The sequence below is a fragment of the Macaca mulatta genome, chromosome 1 (assembly GCF_049350105.2).
Source record: "Macaca mulatta isolate MMU2019108-1 chromosome 1, T2T-MMU8v2.0, whole genome shotgun sequence".
Lineage (NCBI taxonomy): Eukaryota > Metazoa > Chordata > Mammalia > Primates > Cercopithecidae > Macaca > Macaca mulatta.
This window is the reverse complement of record NC_133406.1, coordinates 128,232-149,645: the sequence shown is the minus strand read 5'-3', so window position 1 is coordinate 149,645 and position 21,414 is coordinate 128,232. Positions and strand designations below refer to the sequence as shown.

At 48.0% G+C, this 21,414-nt stretch overlaps 1 protein-coding gene and 1 long non-coding RNA gene across 10 annotated transcripts; both read left to right on the top strand.

Moving 5' to 3' along the window:
• The first annotated feature begins 364 nt into the window (after window positions 1–364).
• LOC144340027 (uncharacterized) lies at window positions 365–7,473 on the top strand. The gene is made up of 2 exons (XR_013415722.1): window positions 365–557; window positions 6,763–7,473. It is a non-coding gene; the product is annotated as an uncharacterized LOC144340027 (long non-coding RNA).
• A 3,491-nt stretch (window positions 7,474–10,964) lies between these two features.
• Window positions 10,965–21,403, top strand: ZNF672 (zinc finger protein 672). 9 transcript variants are annotated; one of them, XM_077997687.1, is made up of 5 exons: window positions 10,965–11,280; window positions 12,817–12,939; window positions 16,376–16,529; window positions 17,458–17,555; window positions 18,941–21,403. In XM_077997687.1, exon 5 carries the CDS (start codon window positions 19,164–19,166, stop codon window positions 20,520–20,522), a length of 1,359 nt encoding a protein of 452 aa, XP_077853813.1. In that variant the 5' UTR covers window positions 10,965–11,280; window positions 12,817–12,939; window positions 16,376–16,529; window positions 17,458–17,555; window positions 18,941–19,163; the 3' UTR covers window positions 20,523–21,403. The 9 variants fall into 9 exon arrangements, with proteins under 9 accessions (XP_077853813.1, XP_077853838.1, XP_077853829.1 ...); XM_077997712.1 differs by having other exon boundaries at window positions 17,413–17,555; XM_077997703.1 differs by having other exon boundaries at window positions 16,358–16,529.
• Window positions 21,404–21,414: the final 11 nt, after the last annotated feature.

The window sequence follows — 21,414 nt, the reverse complement described above, 5'->3', positions numbered from 1 at the left end:
GACCAGGCAGACCAGAAGCGGAAATACGTCATCGGTGAACAACGCCCTCCCCCCCACGCTCTCGCTCAAGCCGGGCCTCCTCGGGAGGCCTCACCGCCCCCGCCCTGCCTTCGGTTTCCGTACAAAATGGCGCCCCACGCTGCTCAGGCTGGTCCTAGGTTGCCTCCAGACCATCCTCTACCAAGGCTGAATGAAAGAAACACATGAATGTGGCGCTGACGAAAATTCAGGCGCGGGATGGAAGTCGAGAGTAACTGGTGAGAAGAGCAATACTAGCTATAAAATGGAGATAATAGCCTCAGAGAGAAGTGCCATCTTGCTTTACGGAGCTGCGGCGGCGGCTGTCCGGAAGCCACTTCCGGCCTGGTCCGGGAAGGCGGGCGCGACGCCGAAAGGGAGCTGGTCAAGTTCCGGTAGCGGCTCCTGGGGCGACTCCAGTCCGGACCCTGGCGGACTTCGCCGGCGAAGGCAAAGTCGATTTCCAAAAGTGACTTTCCTCCCTCCAGTGAAGGCGGCGGAACCCTTACTAACGGCGTGTGAGCGGACGGCTCCGATGGGTAAATCCCAGCCCTCGAGGCCTCTGGACCTCGCACTTGAACGACATGTTGGTGTGGTCACCAATTACTCCGTGAATACTAATCAGGAACGTAGTCAACATTAACTCAGTTAATTCACTCGTGCACCCAGGGTCAGATGCCCTCGATGAGCAGGAGTTTGTTCCATGGCATTGTGTGTCGTTACCTGGGTCCATGAACGAGCGACCCGGTTGTCACCTCTACCTGTCGCTTGGTGAGGCGAGGGCCTAGGCCTAAGGGGAAGGGCTTCAGCGTGGCATGCTTTGTTTTTACAAAAGGCGTAACTTCCTCGGAGTCAACTCAAAGTTTGCCCTGCAGATGGAAAAGGCAAATGGGCTGAGTTCCCCTTCTTTTTGGATCCTGGCAAAGATAACCCAGCTAGACACTGAAGCAGTGAAAAAGACTTTATTCAGTAACCACTTACAGAAAGGGAAAGAACTGACCTCTGTTCCGATTTCTACAGAAGTGATTGGGCATGTCAAAGGGAGAATGAAGGAAGGAAGGTGATCAGGGCTCAACAGTGTCAGAGAAGTGAAAAGTTACAGAGTTGATTGGCATAGATGCGATTAGGCCAGATGTGTCTGCTGGCTAGCAGCTGTAGAAGTTAGAATGCTACTCTTATTTATTTATTTTGAGAGCGGAGTTTCACTCTTGTCCGGGCTGGAGTGCGATGTCGCGATCTTGGCTCACTGCAACCCCCACCCCCACAAGTACAAGAGATTCTCCTGCCTCAGTATCCCAAGTAGCTGGGATTACAAGTGCATGGCAACACCTCTGGCTAATTTTTCTATTTTTAGTAGAGACGGGGTTTCCCCGCGTTAGCCAGGCTGGTCTCAAACTCCTGACCTCAGGTGATCCACCCGCCTAGGCATCCCAAAGTGCTAGGATTACAGGCGAGAGCCACCACGCCCAGCCTACAGTGCTATTGTTGCACTGATATTGGGAGGTAGAGGCTCTGCCCTTCTTGACGATCCATTTCAGAGGAATGGCTCTCAGGTCCTTTAAGGACCTCTTGAGTTGTAGCAGACACATAAAACACCTTAAAGAGAAGAAAGAAGGATTCATAATTGTAAGCCCTTAATAAACGCCCTGAGAAAGGGAGATCAGGAGCCTATATCATCGGGTGTTGGCTAGAACAAACAGTAAATTCTCCTGTCTTAGCATTGAGCTTTCTCAGGCAGGCATTTTCATGGGGGAGCTGGGGTTATCCTAGGGACGTGATCTTACACTGCTAGAAGGCACGCTAAAGTTTGTCTCTTAGTAACTCAGAGGTTTGGATGGAGTCATGTGCCAAGAGTTCTACAGTTCTCAGTCCATTTCTTCTACCCCTTCATCCCATGAATAACGATTTTTTTAATTGAGCAGAGCAAAATATATTCCTTTAAAAGAGGTGATTGAAAACAGATTTTCCATTAAATTGGAGGCTTGTTTTTAAAATTACAAAAGTGATTTTTCTAATTTCAGTAAGTCAGCAGGACCTTGAGTAACATTGTCTAAGTGGACAGCTTTGATGGATAATAACGCCTCAGTCTTCTACTACAGTCCTTTTTGTTATTAAAGTGCCATACAGAAACCATAAAAATTAAATATAAGGTGATAAACATGATTTATTTGTTCTCTACCAGTCACTTTAATTTTGTAGAACTAGAATTTCACTGTAATAACCTCATTTTACCCAAGATGTTCTGTTTACCCCAGCCTGAATTCTCCAACCTTTGTTATTCAGCACTGTTCCAGTACCTGTCATTCTTATACCCCATCGCATAGCTCCTTTTCTCTGTGTAATGCTTAGCAATCACAAACTGCTGCCACTTGTTACAGATCTTTGGTGGGAAAACATGAATACATAGAATGCCCAGACCTCTAGATCACGTCCTGAGCTTTAGCATCCCCTTTAAAGTCTCCACTGGTCTCTTCCAAGGTTGACTCTCACCCACTGAGACCAGATGTGAATCTATCATGTATAGATTGTAATATAATCCCACAAGAGTTTTTCTGCTGGGTTTGGATAATGTTTTAGGTAGGAAGAGATTGGGCGATGCTGTGCATTGATTTAACCTAAACTTGTTTATTGAAGCCAGCCACAAACATGATGAATTAAAACTTTTGTCTAGAGCTGCACTGTCCGAAAGACCTTTCGGCAAAGAAGGAAATGTTAATCAGCTCTGCACAGTATGGTAGTCTCTAGATACATGTGGCCATTTAGAACTTGAAATGGAGCTAGTGTGATTAAGAAATTGTATTTTTTATTTTAATTTAAATAGCTATGTGTAGCTAGTGGCTCCTTTCCTGGGCAGCACATTTGTAGAACCTGCCTTTTCTATATAATTTCTTCAGAACACATACTGAACTTTCACATCTTCAATACAAAACAGCCTTTCAGTCTCCACTCTCATTTGTCTTTTCTCCACTTCCTCTCCCTTCCCATTCACCTCTACAGTCTGGCTCCGGATGCTGCCAATTCATAGGAATTACAAAGATAAGGTGATCCATGCTCTTATTTAACTTCCGAGTCACCCTTATACTGGGTTTCCTCTTCTCTGGCTTGTTGATTCATTCCTTTATGCAATATGTCTTTACTGAGTGCCTATTATGTGCCAGAATTTCAGGCAGTGTTGAGAAAAAGGACACTATCTCAGTTCCCATGTAGCTGATAGTCTATGGTGCTCATTTTATTTTATTTTATTTTATTTTATTTATTTATTTACTTATTTGCTTGAGATGGAGTCTCACTCTGTCGCCAGGATGGAGTGCAATGGAGCAATCTCGGTTCACTGCAACCTCTGCCTCCCAGGTTCAAGTGATCCTCCTGCCTTAGCCTCCTGAGCAGCTAAAACTACAGGCACATGCCACCACGCCCAGCTAATTTTTTTGTTTTTTTAGTAGAGACAGGGTTTCACCATGTTGGTGAGGCTGGTCTCCAACTCCTGACCTCAAGTAATCCACCTACCTCGGCCTCCTAAAGTGCTGGGATTACAAGTGTGAGCCACCACGCCCAGCCGATGGTGCTCATTTTATAAACTGGTGAGATTCAAACTAATTGGAAGACAACCCAGATACATGTTTTACCTTGCAACCCAGTATACATATATGTGTGTGTAAATATATTCATTAAAAAGGTACAAGAAAAGATCTTTACCCAAATTATATGTAAAGCACATTAATATTTTTATACTATTTTTAAATGCTGGTGGAGATCTCTTTTTTGATTTCATTACCTATTCACAGTTTGAAAACCCTGTCCTAAATGTTACTGTGCCCCAGGCCCTGATGTTAGCCTCTGACCATCTCATGCTGCCTACTTTCCCTGAGTGCCCTTACCCTAGTGCATGGCTGTAGTCCTTACCCATGGCTACTGTTCCTTCCTTGGAGCTCTTTCTCCACAGACTTTCCACAGATCACATTCTGAGATCCGTCAGCCTTTGAGATACAGCTGGCCTGTCCCAGAGTTGCCTCCCTGTCGTGGATCCAAATCTGATTTCATCCCCTTTCCCAGATCCTGCTCTTCTGACATTTAATGTTGGTAAATGGTTCTACAGTCCATCTCTTTACCCTAGGGAAAAACCTAGAAGGCACCCCCCACATTGCTTTTCATCACACTGAGTATCTCAGAGAGATGCCTTCTGTTCATCTCATTGCTGTAGCTTCAGCTTAGACTCTCCTCATTTCCGTCATAGGTCACAACCTCCGAAGTCTTCTAAATCAGCGCTTAAGGTCGCACTTAAGCAATGACAGAAGTTACTATAGTTGCACTGTCCAACATGGTAGCTACTAGTCATGTGTAGCTCTTTTCCAGGTTTAAATAGCCACATATGGATCCTGTCACAAGGATCCCTCCTAGTTCCTGGTATTAATAAACAAGCAATCCACCCCTGTAGCCTGACTTAGTGAGTGAAATGTAAAAATATGAAAGCCATATGAAGATGTTAGCAACACCGTCAGTTACAATGTAATATCACAAATCAACTTTACTTCTTAGTTAAATTTTTTCATAAATTTTTACTTGCAACTTTTATTTCTAATTTTCTCACATAAGTACCCTAAATTGCCTCCATCATTAAAAATTACCTTTTTTAGGTTTTTTTGCCTACCAATATAAGCTATCTTTTTATAGTTCTTAACTTTTTTCCTACTGTCAGTTATATATTTAATAAATACCACCATTAATTGCTGATTAAACATTGGAGTTGACAAATATATAGTAATAGAAAGCAGATCAGTGGTTGCATGGTGGGGAGGTGGTAGAGATTACAAAGTGGCATGAAGCAACTTGTGGGTAGTGGATATGTTCTCCATCTTGATTGTAGTGAGGCTTTCTTGAGGATATATATATATATGTCAGAACTTTTCAAACTGTACATTTCAGTGTGTAATTTGTATATCAATTATACCTCCCTAAAACTTTTTTAAAAATCCAGTTGAAGGCCAGGCGCGGTGGCTTACGCCTGTAATCCCAGCACTTTGGGAGGCCGAGACGGGTGGATCACAAGGTCAGGAGATCGAGACCATCCCGGCTAACACAGTGAAACCCCGTCTCTACTAAAAAATACAAAAAATTAGCCAGGCGTGGTGGCAGGCGCCTATAGTCCTAGCTGCTCCAGAGGCTGAGGCAGGAGAATGGTGTGAACCTGGGAGGCGGAGCTTGCAGTGAGCAGAGATCAAGCCACTGCACCCCAGCCTGGGCGACAGAGCGAGACTCCGTCTCAAAAAAAAAAAAAAAAAAAAAAAAAAAAAAAAAAAAAAAATTCCAGTTGAAAACTTGCTCCCAGAAATATATAATGTAAAATCTACTAATAAATGTTAATGAAAGGGACAGCCTGTATTACACTTATTTGTTTATTTAACTTTTTAAAGACAGGGTCTTGTTCGGTCACCCAAGTTGGAGTGCAGTGGCCTGATAATAGCCCACTGCAGCCTCCAACTCCGGGGCTCAAGCAATCCTTTTGCCTCAGCCTCCCAAGTAGCGAAGACTACAGGCCTCCACCACCATGCCTGGATAATGTTTTGATTTTTGTTTTTGTAAAGATTGGGTCTTGCTATTTTGCTCAGGCTGGTTGTGAACTTCTGGGCTCAAACAGTCCTCCTGCCTCAACCTCCCAAACGATTAGAATTACAGACGTGAGCTCCCATGCTTGCCCTGAACCTATATGAATAAAAATCTTTATTTTTACCCTTGTTAAATCTGCTGAGTTTTCCAGAGGTAAATTACTTCCCCGAGTTGCTCATTACATGTCATAATAAAAACAGCAAACACTTAGGCAGTGTATGCCTTGCACCAGGCACTGTTCTGGTTTATTCATTTGATCCTCACAAAAACCAACTACAGCAAATTGTACCTTCATTTTACATTGAGGAAATTGACAGACAAGGAGATTAAATAACTTATCCAAGGTCATACTGCTGCTAAGTGGTGGAACCAGTCTTTAAATACAGACAAAAGTATTTAAGATTTTTAAAAATAACTTATAGCGACACATCATATGTTCCATTTAAATGTATCTACTTACATTTTAAATGCTCTAATTTGTGAAAATAACCAAAATCAAAATTCTTTCTAAAGATCCGACAGGTTTGCATGTGATACCATTATTATTTATACTACTGTTCTTTTTTATTTATTTTATTTTATTTATTTATTTATTTATTTTTGAGATGGAGTCTCGCTCTGTCGCCCAGGCTGGAGTGCAGTGGTGCTATCTAGGCTCACTGCAAGCTCCACCTCCCAGGTTCACGCCATTCACCTGCCTCAGCCTCCCAAGTAGCTGGGACTACAGGCACCCACCACCATGCCTGGCTAATTTTTTCTATTTTTTAGTAGAGACAGGGTTTCACCGTGTTACCCAGGATGGTCTCGATCTCCTGACCTTGTGATCTGCCCGCCTCAGCCTCCCAAAGTGCTAGGATTACAGGCGTGAGCCATGGTGCCCAGCCCCTATACTACTGTTCTTAACCTTTTAAAGTGGTTTGAATTATAAAAACTGATTTTATCCTACCTTGCATTTTACTTTGAAACTGATTTTTCCCCTGAGAGTTCTGCTTTGTGATTTTAAGCTCATTTTCTGTATTTTATTTTGTGAACCACTGAGTCTAGATATGACTTTTGAACATAATTTTTATAGAACATAACTCAAAAAAAAATGTCATTAAGGACTAAGAAGCAATTTTTTTTTTTTTTTTTTTTTTTTAGATGGAGTCTCGCTGTGTCGCCCGGGCTGGAGTGCAGTGGCCGGATCTCAGCTCACTGCAAGCTCCGCCTCCTGGGTTTTTACGCCATTCTCCTGCCTCAGCCTCCCGAGTAGCTGGGACTACAGGCGCCCGCCACCTCGCCCGGCTAGTTTTTTGTATTTTTAGTAGAGACGGTGTTTCACCGGGTTAGCCAGGATGGTCTCGATCTCCTGACCTCGTGATCCGCCCGTCTCAGCCTCCCAAAGTGCTGGGATTACAGGCTTGAGCCACCGCGCCCGGCCAGCAATTTGTATTTTAAAGGAAGTTGATCTTCAAATGTCCTCTCAACAAATATTCTACTTTTGTGCTATTTCAATTTTATCTAGTTTACTGTAGCTCTTCACCACTAGTTTACCTGTACAAATGTAAAAATAAGTAAAGTAGCAATCTCTCCGATGGAATCAGTGTTTGAGTCCTTGAAGTTGACCACAGACTGTAAGCAGCACAAACTCCAATAGTTTTCTATTAAGGTTACTGTTTAATTTAAAAGACATTAAATCCTCTGTGTCAACCCATTAAGATTAATATGTGTGTTATTGATTCAATTTATGTTTTCACTTATCTTCTTGTTTCCTGAAATCCATTTTGATATGGCTTTACAATATGTTTGCAACTTGAAATTAATACAAACCCTTATTCCTTAAACACCAAATAAAACCTTCATTTCAGGATTTAATCAGTACAGTCTTTCCGGTTCTTATTATTCTAAATTGTTAGATTTCACTTTTCTGTGCTTGGTTCTTTCCTCTATTTGAAAACTGTGTCAGTTGACATCTGTGGAGTTATTCGGGGAAGAACTGGGAGCTACCGTCCTCTAGAAGCCAATATTTTTATTGTAACTGAAATTAGAATGTTTGAAGAATGGAAAACATTGTATTTAGCAATATAGGAACAAGATGAATGAAACTGAAACAGTCTTCTCAGTCCTTATACCACTAACAACATGGTAAGGCTTCAGCATCTGATTTTTGGCATTGTGAATATCCACTGGGCTCACACTTCAGACAGGGATTTGAAATAGTGGTGTATACCTTAGCCCTACTTACTTGCCTTTCAGTTGCCCCCAACTCACTCTCTCAGTCTGGATTGAGTGCATGCTCACTCCTTTCCTGTTCATCTAATCCCTCTGCCTGACCCAGTCCCATCACTTATATTGCAGAAATCTCCCAGTGGGGGTGTGTGTTGGGAGGTGAAAATCATTGTCACCTCCATCCACAGACCCCTATACAAAATCCTGGCTACGTGCTGAGCCAATGAAATTTACTGATGACCTACTGCAGAATTACCCTATTCTTCCTCTTGTGCCTTTACACCACTTGGTACTTTGCACATGATGGGATGGCAAGGTCTGTGGTGGGGTCTGCCCTCCCTCAGCATGTCCTCAAAGGACTCAAGTCTCCATTTCATCTCCAATACTTAGCCCATTTCTTTGCACATACCAGGTGTTCAGAAATGTGCACCCAGCCTCTGACTGACTCTGCCCAGAAGCTTATAATTTAGTAGGAAAAATAAAGTACGCACATTATTCTAAAGTACACGGTGGCCAGGCATGGTGGCTCTTGCTTGTAATCCTAGCACTTTTGGAGGCCGAAGACAGCAGATCACTTGAGGCCAGGAGTTCAAGACCAGCCTGCATGGTGAAACCCCATGTCTACTAAAATTACAAAAATTAGCTGGGCATGTTGGTGCGTGCCTGTAGTCCCAGCTATTTGGGAGGCTGACACACAAGAATCACTTGAACCCGGGAAGCAGTTTCAGTGAGCCGACATCATGCCACTGCACTCCAGCCTGCGTGACAGAGCAAGACTCTATCTTAAAGTACATGGTAAAGGATGTAAATAACAGAGAAAGTGTCTTATGTGTCTTGTGGCTTGCAAAGACAATAAATACTTTTACAATTTCTGGATGAACAATACTAGTTGTCTTCAGAAAGAAGATACAGTTTTCACTTTGAGAGTGGGTTGGCGTTTGAACAGAAGCCTGAAGGATAAGTAGGACTTTGGCAGACAAGAAAAAGTGGAGCAATAGGAGAAATGTATGCCAAGCTGAGAGAAATGTAGAAGGCAGGTGGGGAGTGATCCGGTTTAATGAAGAGTTTAAGAGAACAGAATGGAGAGACAGGTTGGAATAGGTGAAAGAGGGTCTTGACTATCACACCAGAAGAGTAAACTTCATTTGGTGGTTGTACAGATTTTTTTGACTGTTACTGAGCAGGAGTGTGATGCAATCAGATCTTTAGGGAGATTCATCTAGAAGGTTCACAGCTGTTATCTCCAACATCTAGAATACTACCTGGCATATAGTAGACCTTCCATAAATATTTTGAATATTTACAGAACCACATTAAGAGTTGTCATTTATTGATGTAGATGTGTAGAGAAATAAAACTATTTGGATGTGATATTTTTAGTTGACAGATATACACATAACTTCGTCCTTGACCTTTCTTTCACTACTTTTGGCATTCCTGTTACAATTATCATCCCCCACTGTGATGACTTCCATAACATAGGAAACCTAAATCCAGCTTCCTGTTCTTTCCCCACGTTATTTGAGTTTTTCCCTCCAAAGCTACACAGAAGAAAGTCATCTAATCCAGGCCTCTTTCACGTGAAAGTTTGTTAGAATTTGTGTACAGTCATTATGTGCACAAAAAAAGATTTCTCTTTCTAGGTTAAATATCCCCAGCCCCTTTAATCGTGTGACCATCCTAGTCACCATCCTCTTCATGTCTCTGGGATTAGCCAAGTGTGTCAGTGCCCTTAAAAACATGACATCAATTCTGAGCAATGAGTCCAGAAATGTCTAAATTAGTACATTTCTCTGGCTTAAAGACTCTGGAAATATCCTCAACTAATCATTCTCTATATAATACTACCTTATCTGTGTATGATTCTTTACAATAAAAAATATATATACTTCAAGCACATTTTCCATGTCTCTCTCAATGTTATCGCTTCCTGGTTCAGGCCCTCATCACTCCAGACCTGCATCCTGTGTCTTGCTTTTCAGCTTTCTTGCCTGCTGCTACCAGATTTGTGTTCCTTAATCCGTGTTGTCATATGCAGGTCAGCAAACACTCACTGATCATCTGTGGTGTGCTGGCCCTGCGCTCATGCCTCAAGGGATCAATTGTTCATGAGTAGGACAAGGCCTGTCCCTTAAGCTATGGGGAAACAGTATTCATCTGACTATAACAACAGTAACAACATGCGGGAGGTTGCACTGCAGCATGGATATATCCCCAGGACTGAGGACAGAGAGGGGCATTCTAGCATAGGTTTATGGAGATAGCATTTGACTAAGCTTTTACAAATTAAAACAGAGAAGAGGGTAAGAGTTATCCAGTCCAAACATGGCAGGTCTAAGTGTACACTAATTTAGGGGACCCCCTGAGCAGAGCTCAGGATGTGTAACAGGAAGACTGGTACTAAGTGACCTGGAAAGGAAGATCAGAGCAGTAAGGAAGGACCTTGAGGGCCATCCCTGGGCGTCTGTTCTGATGATATAGGCACACTAAAGGACGGCTAGGCTCCCAAAATGCATTTCCGGAAAACAACACTAGTAGCATTTCCTACTAGAAGACATTAGGGTCAACATTTGGACAGGCAGTTAAACCAGCAAGCTCATGGAGAGGCAGCTGGCAAGCCGACCAGGAGTAACCCCTATCCCTGCCATTGCGACTTTGGGCGTATCATTAACTTGTGGGGTCCTCACCTAAAATATAGGATAAACGTTCATACTTCCCCTGGCAGGGTTGTGGTGAGGTCTGAGAGATAATGGGTATCCAGTCCGGCCTCGCTTACAAGAAGGCGCTGACTTAACTTCGGGGATGGCTGCCGCGGCCCCGTCCGCGCCGGGCACTGGCTACCGCGCCGGCAGCACCGAAGGGTACACCTGTCCGGGTCCCGCAGGCGGCCGCGGGAGGAGCTGCGGGAAGACTAGACGGTTGGGCCGCCTGGCTCCCGGAACTCCGCGGCTGGCGGCTGAGGCGCGCGCCGGGCTCGGCGCCCTTTGCTCTGATTGGGCGGGACGAGGCCCAGGGGTGGGCCGACAGACAAAGGGGGAGGCAGGAATTGGTCAAGTCCGGAGAGAGGGCGGGGCCTTGGCGCGCGCGGGAGGCGGGAGTGGAGTCCCCCGGGCTTTCTCTCTTAGCCCCGCCTCCTTCCCGGCTCCAGCTGGGGCGGGCGAGGCTGAGTGGCCGCTACGCTGCTCTCTGGCCTCCCAGTCTTCCCAGCAACCGGTGACACTGCCCGCGCGAGGCTGACCACTACCCGGCGCAGGCGAGAGGGACAGGAGCGTGACCTCCCCATCCCGAGGGGCCGGACGCTCGGGCGCCTCCCCGCTCCCCCAACTCGGAGGCCGCGCGCGCCGTTAGCCCCTTCCTCGCTCCCCCGCCCCAGTCCCGCAGTCCGGGAGGCGGGGGTCGGCGCCGGCTGAGTGGGAACCGCGCGGTGTCTGAGGAGCCAGTCGGCGACCGGTGAGGGGACTGAAGGGCAGGGGAGGGCACGGGTGGCGCGGGGCAGCGGTCCTCAGCTGTGGCTATTCTCCTCCCACCCGCCTCGGGCGACTGTTGTCAGCGGCGGTCGGGAGCGCCGCCCGGGCTACGAGTGACGCGGAGACACTGCGGAGCGAGCGATTGGCCGGACACGTCCGCGCGGCCTGCTCCTCCCAGGCCTTCCCCTCCGCCTGTCCTCACCGGTGCTCCCCGGGTGACCTTCGGGGCTGGCGTCACCATGCTCAGCGTCGCCAGGCTGAGCCGGCTTAAGGGGGCAACGGCCGGCACCGGGTTCTGGCAGCGTTAGACGCTCCCCACTACGTCTTTGGGGCCCGGTCTCGCCTTCCGAGTCGGCGGGCGCCACAGGCGAGGGGCTAGGGTAGGCTCGGGGTTGGGGAGGGGCTCGCCCGGAGAAAGTTTGCCCAGCAACTTGTGACGCGCGCCGCCTGAGGCGCCCCAGGATTGGCTGCGCTGCTGTGGGTCACGGAAAGCGACCTGTTCAGGTGCTGTGTTCCTCCTCCGGCGAATAGTTGTGCCCCGCTCTTAAGTACCAGGCACCAAGTCCCCGATGAGTGGCCAGCTTCCCTTCTTTTGGAGCGCACAGTTCGCGCAAGTGGAGCTATGGAAGTCCCATGCTGTGCTGCTCTAATCTTGTGAGGGATTCTTAGGGGTTGAGCGGGGAAGGACTGAAAAGGGCTGCAGACTGTTTAGGATGCCTGGAGTGGAGACGGGAGTTAAGCCCTTTACTCAGAGTCCCTCTGAAGAACTGTTCAGGGCCGGGCACAGTGGCTCATGCCAGTAATCCTAGCACTTTGGGAGGCCAAAGTGGGAGGCTCTCTTGAGCTCGGGAGTTGAAGACCAGCCTGGGCAACATGGTGAGAACCCTCGTCTCTACAAAATAATAATAATAATAATAATAATTAGTCGGGTGTGATAGCACCTGCTCATAGTCCTAGCTCCGCAGGAGGCTGAGGCTGGAGGGTTGCTTGAGTCCAGGAGGGCGACGCTGCAGTGGGACAGTGATCAAATCACTGCATTCCAGCCTGGGTGACAGCAAGACCCTGTCTCAGAAAACAAACAACAAGAAGGACTGTCCTAGGGTGAGTAAATCCTAAGCACCGGATTTCTCAGTGTTAGCAATTTATTTTTTTATTTTTTTTCTGAGACGGAGCCTTGCTCTGTCCTCCAGGCTGGAGTACAGTGGTGCAATCACGGCTCCTTACAACCTCCGCCTCCTGGGCTCAAGTGATCCTCCCACCTCAGCCTCCCCAGTAGCTGAGACTACAGACGGGTGCCAGCACACCCGGCCGATTTTTGTATTTTAGTAGAGACAGGGTTTCATTATGTTGGCCAGGCTGGTCTCGAGCGCCTGACCTCAAGTGATCCGCACCTTGGCCTCCCAAAGTGCTGGGATTACAGACATGAGCCACTGCGCCTGGCGAGACTTAGCAATAGTTTGGCCTTTCCATATGAAACACTATAATAATACCTTTTTTTTTTTTTTTTTTTTTTTTTGAGATGGAGTCTTACTCTGTCGCCCAGGCTGGAGTACAGTGGCATGATCTCGGCTCACTGCAACCTCTGCTTCTCAGGTTCAAGTGATTCTCCTGCCTCAGCCTCCCAAGTTAGCTGGTACTACAGGTGCGTGCCACCGTGCCCGGCTCATTTTTTGTTTTTTTAGTAGAGACAGGGTTTCACCATGTTGGCCAGGCTGGTCTCGAACTCCTGACCTCAGGTGATCTGCCCCCCCTCGGCCTCCAAAAGTGCTAGGATTACAGGCGTGAGCCACCGCTCCTGGCCAACTTTCTTTACTAAAGTTTTCCCAACCAGGAGGATCAGACACTCCAAGTCTGCTATCGTAAAATCAGACAGCTAGTAATGGGAAGAACCAGAATTTGGAGGCCTGCCTCTCTGGTTCTGCTACACAGGTTGCAGGCTCAACTCAGTAAACCAAAGCAGAGTATTTGTATATGTAGTGGGTAATGCTATGGAGGATAGGACGACTGTAGTCAGGTCCTTTCCTCCAGGGACCTAACGTTTGGGAAAATTGGATTCCGGACTAATACATCACTTTTAAAAAGCACTGAATACCTTCTGTGTGCCCAAGTCCTTGCTAGGCCCAGGGAAGCTGCAAAAGATCTTATAGTCCATTCTCTCTCATCGGGGATGCTCTGGCCACTCTGGGCTTCAGTGTTGCCTGTGTCTCAAAAGGACAGGACAAACTCCCACTATATATGTTCTCTCCTTGTCTACATCCATACCTTCTCTATACTTCCCAGATTTCACAGGAAAATCTTTGTGAAACCAAAACTTCCAAAAGAATGTATTTGGACTGGGCATGGTGACTCACACCTGTAATGCCAGCACTTTGGGAGGCTGAAGCAGGAGGATCACTTGAGGCCAGGAGTTCGAGACCAACCTGGGCAACAGGGCAAAACCCTGTGTCTACTAAAAATACAAAAATTAGCTGTGGTAGCTCGAGCCTGTAATCCCAGCTCCTTGGGAGGCTGAAGCACAAGAATCACTTGAACCTGGGAGACAGAGCGAGACTCTGCCTCCAAAATAAAAAGAATGTGTTGGCTCATGATCAGACTTGAGCTGAGAGCGAACTGTCATTCCTATTTCCACCAGCTCCTTAGACATGGACTGAATCTGAAGCTGGAAGGAGCAACTTCTTTTGAAGTATTGGATTTTGTTTGTTTATGGGGGAAGGAAGCAAGGAGTGGCAGTTCTGGTGCTCTGAATTCCATTCCCCATCCGCACCTCCTAGAATAGGACTTAAATCTTTCTGGAGTCGACAGGAATCCCTGTTTCCTGTTACATTCACTGATTAATATATGCTCCTTCCAGCTTCAGATTCAGTCTGACATGTCTAAGGAGCTGGTGGAGACAGGAATAACAGTTCGCTCCTACCCCAAGTGCCTAAGTCTGATCATGATCCAAATACATTCTTTTGAAAGTTTTGGTTTCACAAAGATTTTCCTGTGAAATCTGGGGAGTATAGAGAAGGTATGGATGTGAACAGGGAGAGAACATACATAGTGGGAGTTTATCCTGTCTCGTTGAGACATGGGCAATGCTGAAGCCCAGAGTGGTCACAGCACCCCAGATCAGGGAGAATAAAGCTGAGCAATGAGTAGGAGGGAGGTCTGGAGGCAGGGGGAGCCTCTCTGAGAAAGGGTAGAGAGCCCTGAATGAAGGAGTGAGAGGGCTTTGCCAGTAGAAGGAACTGTAAGTGGCAAGGCCCCAAAACTGCCTCCTGAAAGCCAGGGAAACTTCTACTCCACACCTATCTAGAGTGGGGAATGGATAGTTTGCTTCTATCTCATCCAGATTTCAGGGCAGTCTAGGGGTATCACAGAATCCTGGAGAGAGCAGCATCACTCAGATCCTGAGGGGTAAGAATACAAGGAGAAGCCAGCAGAAGAATCACCGCTCCTGATGCAGCTACAACTCCCACCCTCCCACCGCCAGTTCCTGCCCCTCTTCTCATGGAGACCATTCCATTCCTGGGTCAGGGCCCCAAGGTGAACACAGTGCACACAGAGCATTCCCTGGGGCCCCAAGTGCTGGTTCTTGGGGTTGGCATTTTACCCTCTTGTCCCCTGGCTGCCTGGTGCTTCCCTGTGAATTTCACAGCCAGGTCTTTCCCTGCTGCTCAGTGAGCTGCTGCAAGCCTCTTGGGGCCTTTACGAAGGGGTGGGGCTGCCCTAGGGAGAGTGGGAGATGGGCTACGTGGCCTGCTGACTTACTCCTGTCCCCAGACCCACCTGCCCACTTGTGCTGGATGACTGGACAAGCCTGTATAGGAAGCCCAGGTCACATCGGGGTTACTAATAACACCCGCCTCAAAGGACTACTGGGAAGACAAAAGGGAAACACATGTACAAACATGTGAGAGTTCTTGTGTGTTAATACCAGTAACAACTGGTATGGTTTCACCTTCTGAGAGTCGCAGTGAGAGAAGGTTTTGCATAAGTCGCAACCCCAAGTCCCTACCAGGTCTAGATGTCCAGTTTCCAAAACAGCAGGTAGACTTTTCTGGAGAGGGTGGCTAGGAACTAGGGCCTTGGAAAATGAGAGGAACAGCTCTCCTCTATGCTTACTGAAGGTAAGGTCAGACAGGGTCAGTGACCTTTTCTCAACTAAAGCCCTCCAAGGACTGAGGTGGGCTAGCCTCCCTTCAAATGTTCCAGGATTTGGAAAGGCCATTTGGACAAGCACTATTCAATAAAAATAAAATATAAGCCACATTTATCATCTTAACTTTTCTTTAAAAATGGGTAAAATGTATTGTGATTTATTTCATTTAACCTAATATATCCAAAAATATTTCAACATATAATCAATGCTAAACATTATTAATGAGGCATTTTCATTCTTTTTAAATACTAAGTCTTTGCAATGAGGAGAGTATTTGGCTCTTACAAACCAACTCGGTTTGAACCAGCCATGTTTCAAGTGCTCAGTCACCACAAGTGGCTCTGGGCTACTGTAGTAGACAGCATAGCATGGAACAGTTCCCCTCGGCCCTATTCCCTGCTGCCCAGACCAGGTTTACCAACTCTGACTTCAAGATGACCACTGGTGTCTTGTGAATCTTGACTTTTTGAGGTCTTTTGTCCCACCCCAGAAATGCTGGCATGGCAGAACAGATAACCAGGGAAGAAACATCTTTATTCTGATTGAAAATAAAGATTTTCAATTATTATTCAATTATTCAGAAACAAAATGACATATGAAACTCAGAAGTTTATCTTGCCCCTATTGTAAATAATAGTTTTTCCATTAGCTTATCTTCCTTCTTAGTACCTGTTTTGTTTTGTTTTTTTAGTTATATGTATAGTATTTGTATTAAATGCTTGAAAGGTACTTACATTATTCAACAATGAGAATTTTCGCCTATTTGTACATATTTCCCCCTTCCCTCTTTCCAAACTTTCCTGTACTTTTTTTCCAAAGTGAAAGAAATTTGGTGGTATAGCAACTTTAAAACTCACATTCAGTCAGGAGAGTGGGGATTACAATGATCTAGAAGTCACTCTTTTTTTTTGCACAGGAATAATTTTTCTTTCAGGTTTCTAATTCAAGCGTGATCCCTTTGCTTGTGGGATGAGCTCCAGCATGGGGTGAGGTACAGAAGAGAGACTCGAAGAGCCTGCCTTGGGACTTAAGCGCCAAACCTGTACCCTAGCAAGTGTCTTACTCCACATCCGTAATGGAAGGAAATGGTACTGTTGTGTATATGCCGTTTAAGTGTTAAGTGTGCATGTTGGTATGTGTGCGTTTGTCTTCCTTGGGCATGTGCCCTGGGAGAGGGTGGGCTCCTAGAAACATAGTTTGAGAGGTGCCATGGTCTCCAGATACCCAAGGAGGAGGCAGAACACTCAGTGGGACATGAGCATTGCTTTCTTTGGCATTTGGGATCAGCCACTGAGTCTCCAGGGAAGTTTTTATTTTCAGGAGGGCAAACATTCCTCTGAACTGACATCTAACCAGAATCAGCAGCCAGTGTCTGGATTGAAAGTCTCTCTGGAGGAACCAAGAATCTCTAAAGTCTACTTCAGCCTGGGTGTGATGGCTCACGCCTGTAATCCCAGCACTTTAGGAGGCCGAAGCGGGTGGATCACCTGAGGTCAGAAGTTCAAAACCAGCCTGGCCAACATGGTGAAACCCCATCTCTACTAAAAATACAAAACTTAGCCAGACACACTGTCATGCGCCTATAATCCCAGCTACTCGGGAGGCTGAGGCAAGGAGAATCCTTGAATCCGGGAGGCGGAGGTTGCAGTGAGCTAAGATTGGGTGACTGCACTCTAGCCTGGGCGACAGGGCAAGACTGTCAAAAAGTCTACTCCAGAGCTCCTGCTTGCATTTTTTGTTTAAAAATCATACTAATCATACTCTTTATATAAGATGTCTGGAATTTAAAATACTCTAGAGCTTCCCCCAACCAAAAAAAAAAAAAAAAAAGTGGAGTGGTGGTGTGGATGAAACAAGAATAGTAAAATGGTGAGTGATTTGTGTACTATTCAGTTTTTTGTATTTTAAAATGTCCATTAAATAAATACCCTCCTCCTGAAAATATTTCCCTCCCTTTCTTCCCCTGCTCAGTTGTAATTCACATTTTCCCTTTCACTTCATCTCTGCTGGGCACAGCACATCCTACTCCAGAGGCACAAGAGGAGGACATCCCATGCTGGCTACTCCTGCCCAGCGTGGTGGGGGAGCAGAAGCTCCAGAGCCCAGACTTGCAGGTTTGCTGTTTTCACTTTACCCCATTTGTATCCAAAACATAAGGACCCTGTCTATGGGGGTATTTTAACCAAAGGTCTGAGTATTTATGATGAACTTTCATCTGCTAAGAAGAAAGTAACAGCTGACCAATTTATTTTGCGTCCTCTCCCTGATCTGTTGAGCAACAAGGGGCTATACTGTACTAGCAACTAGACCTAATCTCCAGTAAGGCTGGAGACTGACCCGGGGGCCTTGAGAGAAGTAGTCAGTGCTGAGGCTAGCCAGGTGAGGAGGGCAGCCACATTGTGCTCTTGACTAGAGGGCAGGTGAGGTTCTGTGCACATACTACAAAGGCTGACCCTGCTCCCAGACAGCTGCCCGGAGCAACTTGTCAGAAGAATTCAGGGATATCATGTGAGACAAATAGGATAATAGAGCAGATTTGATCTCCATAAAGGAGTTTTTCTGCTACTCCAGATTCTCAGATTCCTGTGGCTGGGACAGTGAGGAAATGCTGCAGAATGTTCATAAACAATATGTTTTTCTTGATCAGATTCATCATATTCAAACCTTCACAAACAACTTGGATATCCTGACAATTAATTATAGAAAGGATGCCCCTTCCTTCTCTCCAGCCTTTCCTGAAAACGGGAAAAGTGTTTCTCAGATAATGCCACCAACTTCTAATAATGTTTTTTGTGAATTATCTATGCTCCCGTTTTACCCCTTTCCTGGGTCCTGAGTTGCTTTCTCAACTTTGGGGCTGTATACTGGCATGGGGTAGTGTGTTTATCAAGTGCTGTCCAAAGCCAAGGAACAATATTTTGGAGTTTCTCAAATACCTTCCCTTGGCCAGGCCCCAGCCCCTTCTGTAACTTCAGGGTCTGAACCCTTTGCTTAGGCTGTGACTGTTTGTGCTTCATCACATTACCCGCTTTGTTCTTCCAGCCCAAGCCTGGCTGGGTTCATGTCAGTGACTCAGGAAAGCTGGGTCTTGGAGGAAGGCGTTGGTATAGTCTAAACGCAGGGGACTTCTCACTGCCCCATCCCACCTTGGTCATTTCCTAATGTATCCCCAGACAAGGATCCCCATCTAAGGCCGGCAAACAGGCTTGGCGTTCCCTTCCCTCAGAGCAGTGTTGATGGTTCCCATGCTAATGCAAGCTCCCCTTTGAATCCATTCCTGTTTGTTCTCCAGGACACTTATAGTTTCCCTCCTGCCCTTCCAAGTGGTTCAAGGACACCCCCTCCGTATTTCCGGGATGCCCATGGCTTTGCTTTGTCTTGGGGAAGGGAATCCTGGAGATGGACTACCTAAAGAAGTTATAACAAATAGGGAGTTCATGTTCCCCTCTCCATTCCTTAGGAGCTGCTGCAGAGGCTCACAATGACCTTCTCCCCACAGGCTCACGGTGCAGGGTGAACCTGGCCACAGCTTATCTCTGGAACAGCCGCAGTGTCTGCCCTTAGAGAAGAACCCTGAAATCAGACCCGTTTTTGCGGCCTCCCCGTTTCCTCTCTGTTACAGTGCCCTTTCCAGGCCTTAAGAGAAGTAAAACTTAGCCGCAGCGTCAGGAGGTGGACCCCCGAATGTGAGTGGCACGGTTCCCTGTGAACCCATCCTCACCATGTTTGCCACATCTGGGGCAGTGGCAGCGGAGAAGCCTTACGCGTGCAGCGAGTGTGGCAAGAGCTTCTGCTACAGCTCAGTGCTGCTGCGACATGAACGAGCTCACGGCGGTGACGGCCGCTTCCGTTGTCTAGAATGCGGTGAGCGCTGTGCACGGGCTGCCGACCTCCGAGCGCACAGGCGCACTCATGCCGGCCAGACCCTCTACATCTGCAGTGAGTGCGGACAAAGCTTTCGCCACAGCGGCCGCCTTGACCTACACTTGGGTGCACACCGGCAGCGATGCCGCACTTGCTCCTGCCGCACATGCGGCCGCCGCTTCCCGCACCTCCCGGCGCTGCTGCTACACCGGCGTCGTCAGCACCTGCCAGAGCGGCCCCGCCGCTGCCCGTTGTGCGCCCGCACCTTCCGACAGAGCGCGCTGCGCTTCCACCAGGCGCGGGCGCACCCCCCGGGGACAACCTCTGACCCTGCCGCCCCACCCCACCGCTGCGCGCAGTGCCCGCGAGCCTTCCGGAGCGGCGCCGGGCTGCGGAGTCACGCGCGCATCCACGTGCCCCGGAGCCCCGTGCGACCCCGTGCCTCCGACGCCCACCAGTGTGGCGTGTGCGGCAAGTGCTTTGGCAAGAGCTCTACGCTGACGCGACACCTGCAGACGCACTCCGGGGAGAAGCCCTTCAAGTGCCCGGAGTGCGGCAAGGGCTTCCTGGAGAGCGCCACGCTGGTGCGCCACCAGCGCACACACACGGGCGAGAAGCCCTACGCCTGTGGCGACTGCGGGCGCTGCTTCAGCGAGAGTTCCACGCTGCTGCGCCACCGGCGCAGCCATCAGGGCGAGCGGCCACACGCGTGCGCCACTTGTGGCAAGGGTTTCGGGCAGCGCTCCGACCTGGTGGTGCACCAGCGCATCCACACGGGCGAGAAGCCCTTCGCGTGCCCCGAGTGCGGCCGCCGCTTCAGCGACCGCTCGGACCTCACCAAGCACCGGCGCACGCACACCGGCGAGAAGCCCTACCGCTGCGAGCTGTGCGGCAAGCGGTTCACGTGCGTGTCCAATCTCAACGTGCATCGGCGCAACCATGCCGGCCACAAGCCACACAAATGCCCCGAGTGCAGCAAGGCCTTCAGCGTGGCTTCCAAGCTTGCACTACACCGCAAGACGCACCTGGGCGAACGGCCAGCGGAGTGCGCAGAGTGCGGCAAGTGCTTCAGCCACAGCCGCTCGCTGTCGCAGCATCAGCGGGCCCACACGCGCGCCCGCACCGCTGCCGCCGTTGCCATCCAGTCCGCAGTGGGCACTGCTCTGGTCTTCGAGGGGCCGGCTGAACAGGAAAATCCAGGGTTCTTTGTGTCCTAGTTGCGGGAGGCTTGCTGAGGCTTCTCTAAAGGTGGTTGGGAAGCACCTGTATAATACCACGGGGACAGCTGAGGCAACTTGTAGATGGAGGTTTGGGAAAAGACGATGTGGCCTCCCGCCTTTCCAGTTTCTGTTGGCCGCCCTTCACTTGGCCTCCTGCCTCGCCTCTACACCTACTCCCTATCGGCCCTTTTGCCATCCTGTCTTCGTATAACTCGGATTCTCTCCTCAGGTGTAGGTGCAGGGAGTCCAGGAAACGGACTCCCCTGAGTGCAAGAGCCCAGGTGTTGGTGTGTCCCTTTAACACCACTGTGCTCTCTGGTGTTTCCGATTTTCCTGCCTTTGTTCTGTCTTCTTTTGTCCCATCTCCTTATTCCAACCCGCATCTTCTCCTTTCCGGATTACTTTTGTTGTCCTGCCTCTTCAGGTAATGGTCACAGATTTGGCTGTAGTCACGTTACCAGCCCTGTGGCTTCTTAACTCTTGGTTCCCTGTTAACTCTGCTTCTGAGAAATGTGGGTATGGAGGTGGGAAAGCTCACTTCCAGGCAGGATGTCTCCATGCTAGGAGCTGCCTGCACCCTGGCAGAGGTGGCCACTCACGTGAAGGTGGGCAAGGCCCTTAGCATGGCCACACGTCCCCCAGGCAGATCAAGGGGCCTCTCAGAACAATGTTCCCCAGCCAGGTGAGGAACATTTTCACTGGGACTCAGGCCAAAACCACATGGGTCCACAAAGCCAGGCACTGCCAAGTGGAACATGAGGTTATTTCCAAATCATGGGAGCCACCAGTAGGGAGAGGGCAGGATGGAAAATCCCCTGGAGCTGGTCAACAACTTTTTGCTTATGGCTAGTGAAATAAAGTTGTTTGTTTGAGTTCTAGATGCCAAGCG

Coding starts and splice junctions, on each gene's coding strand:
- ZNF672 (XM_015128418.3), top strand. CDS start 19,164: ATGTTTGCCACATCTGGGGCAGTGGCAGCGGAGAAGCCTTACGCGTGC.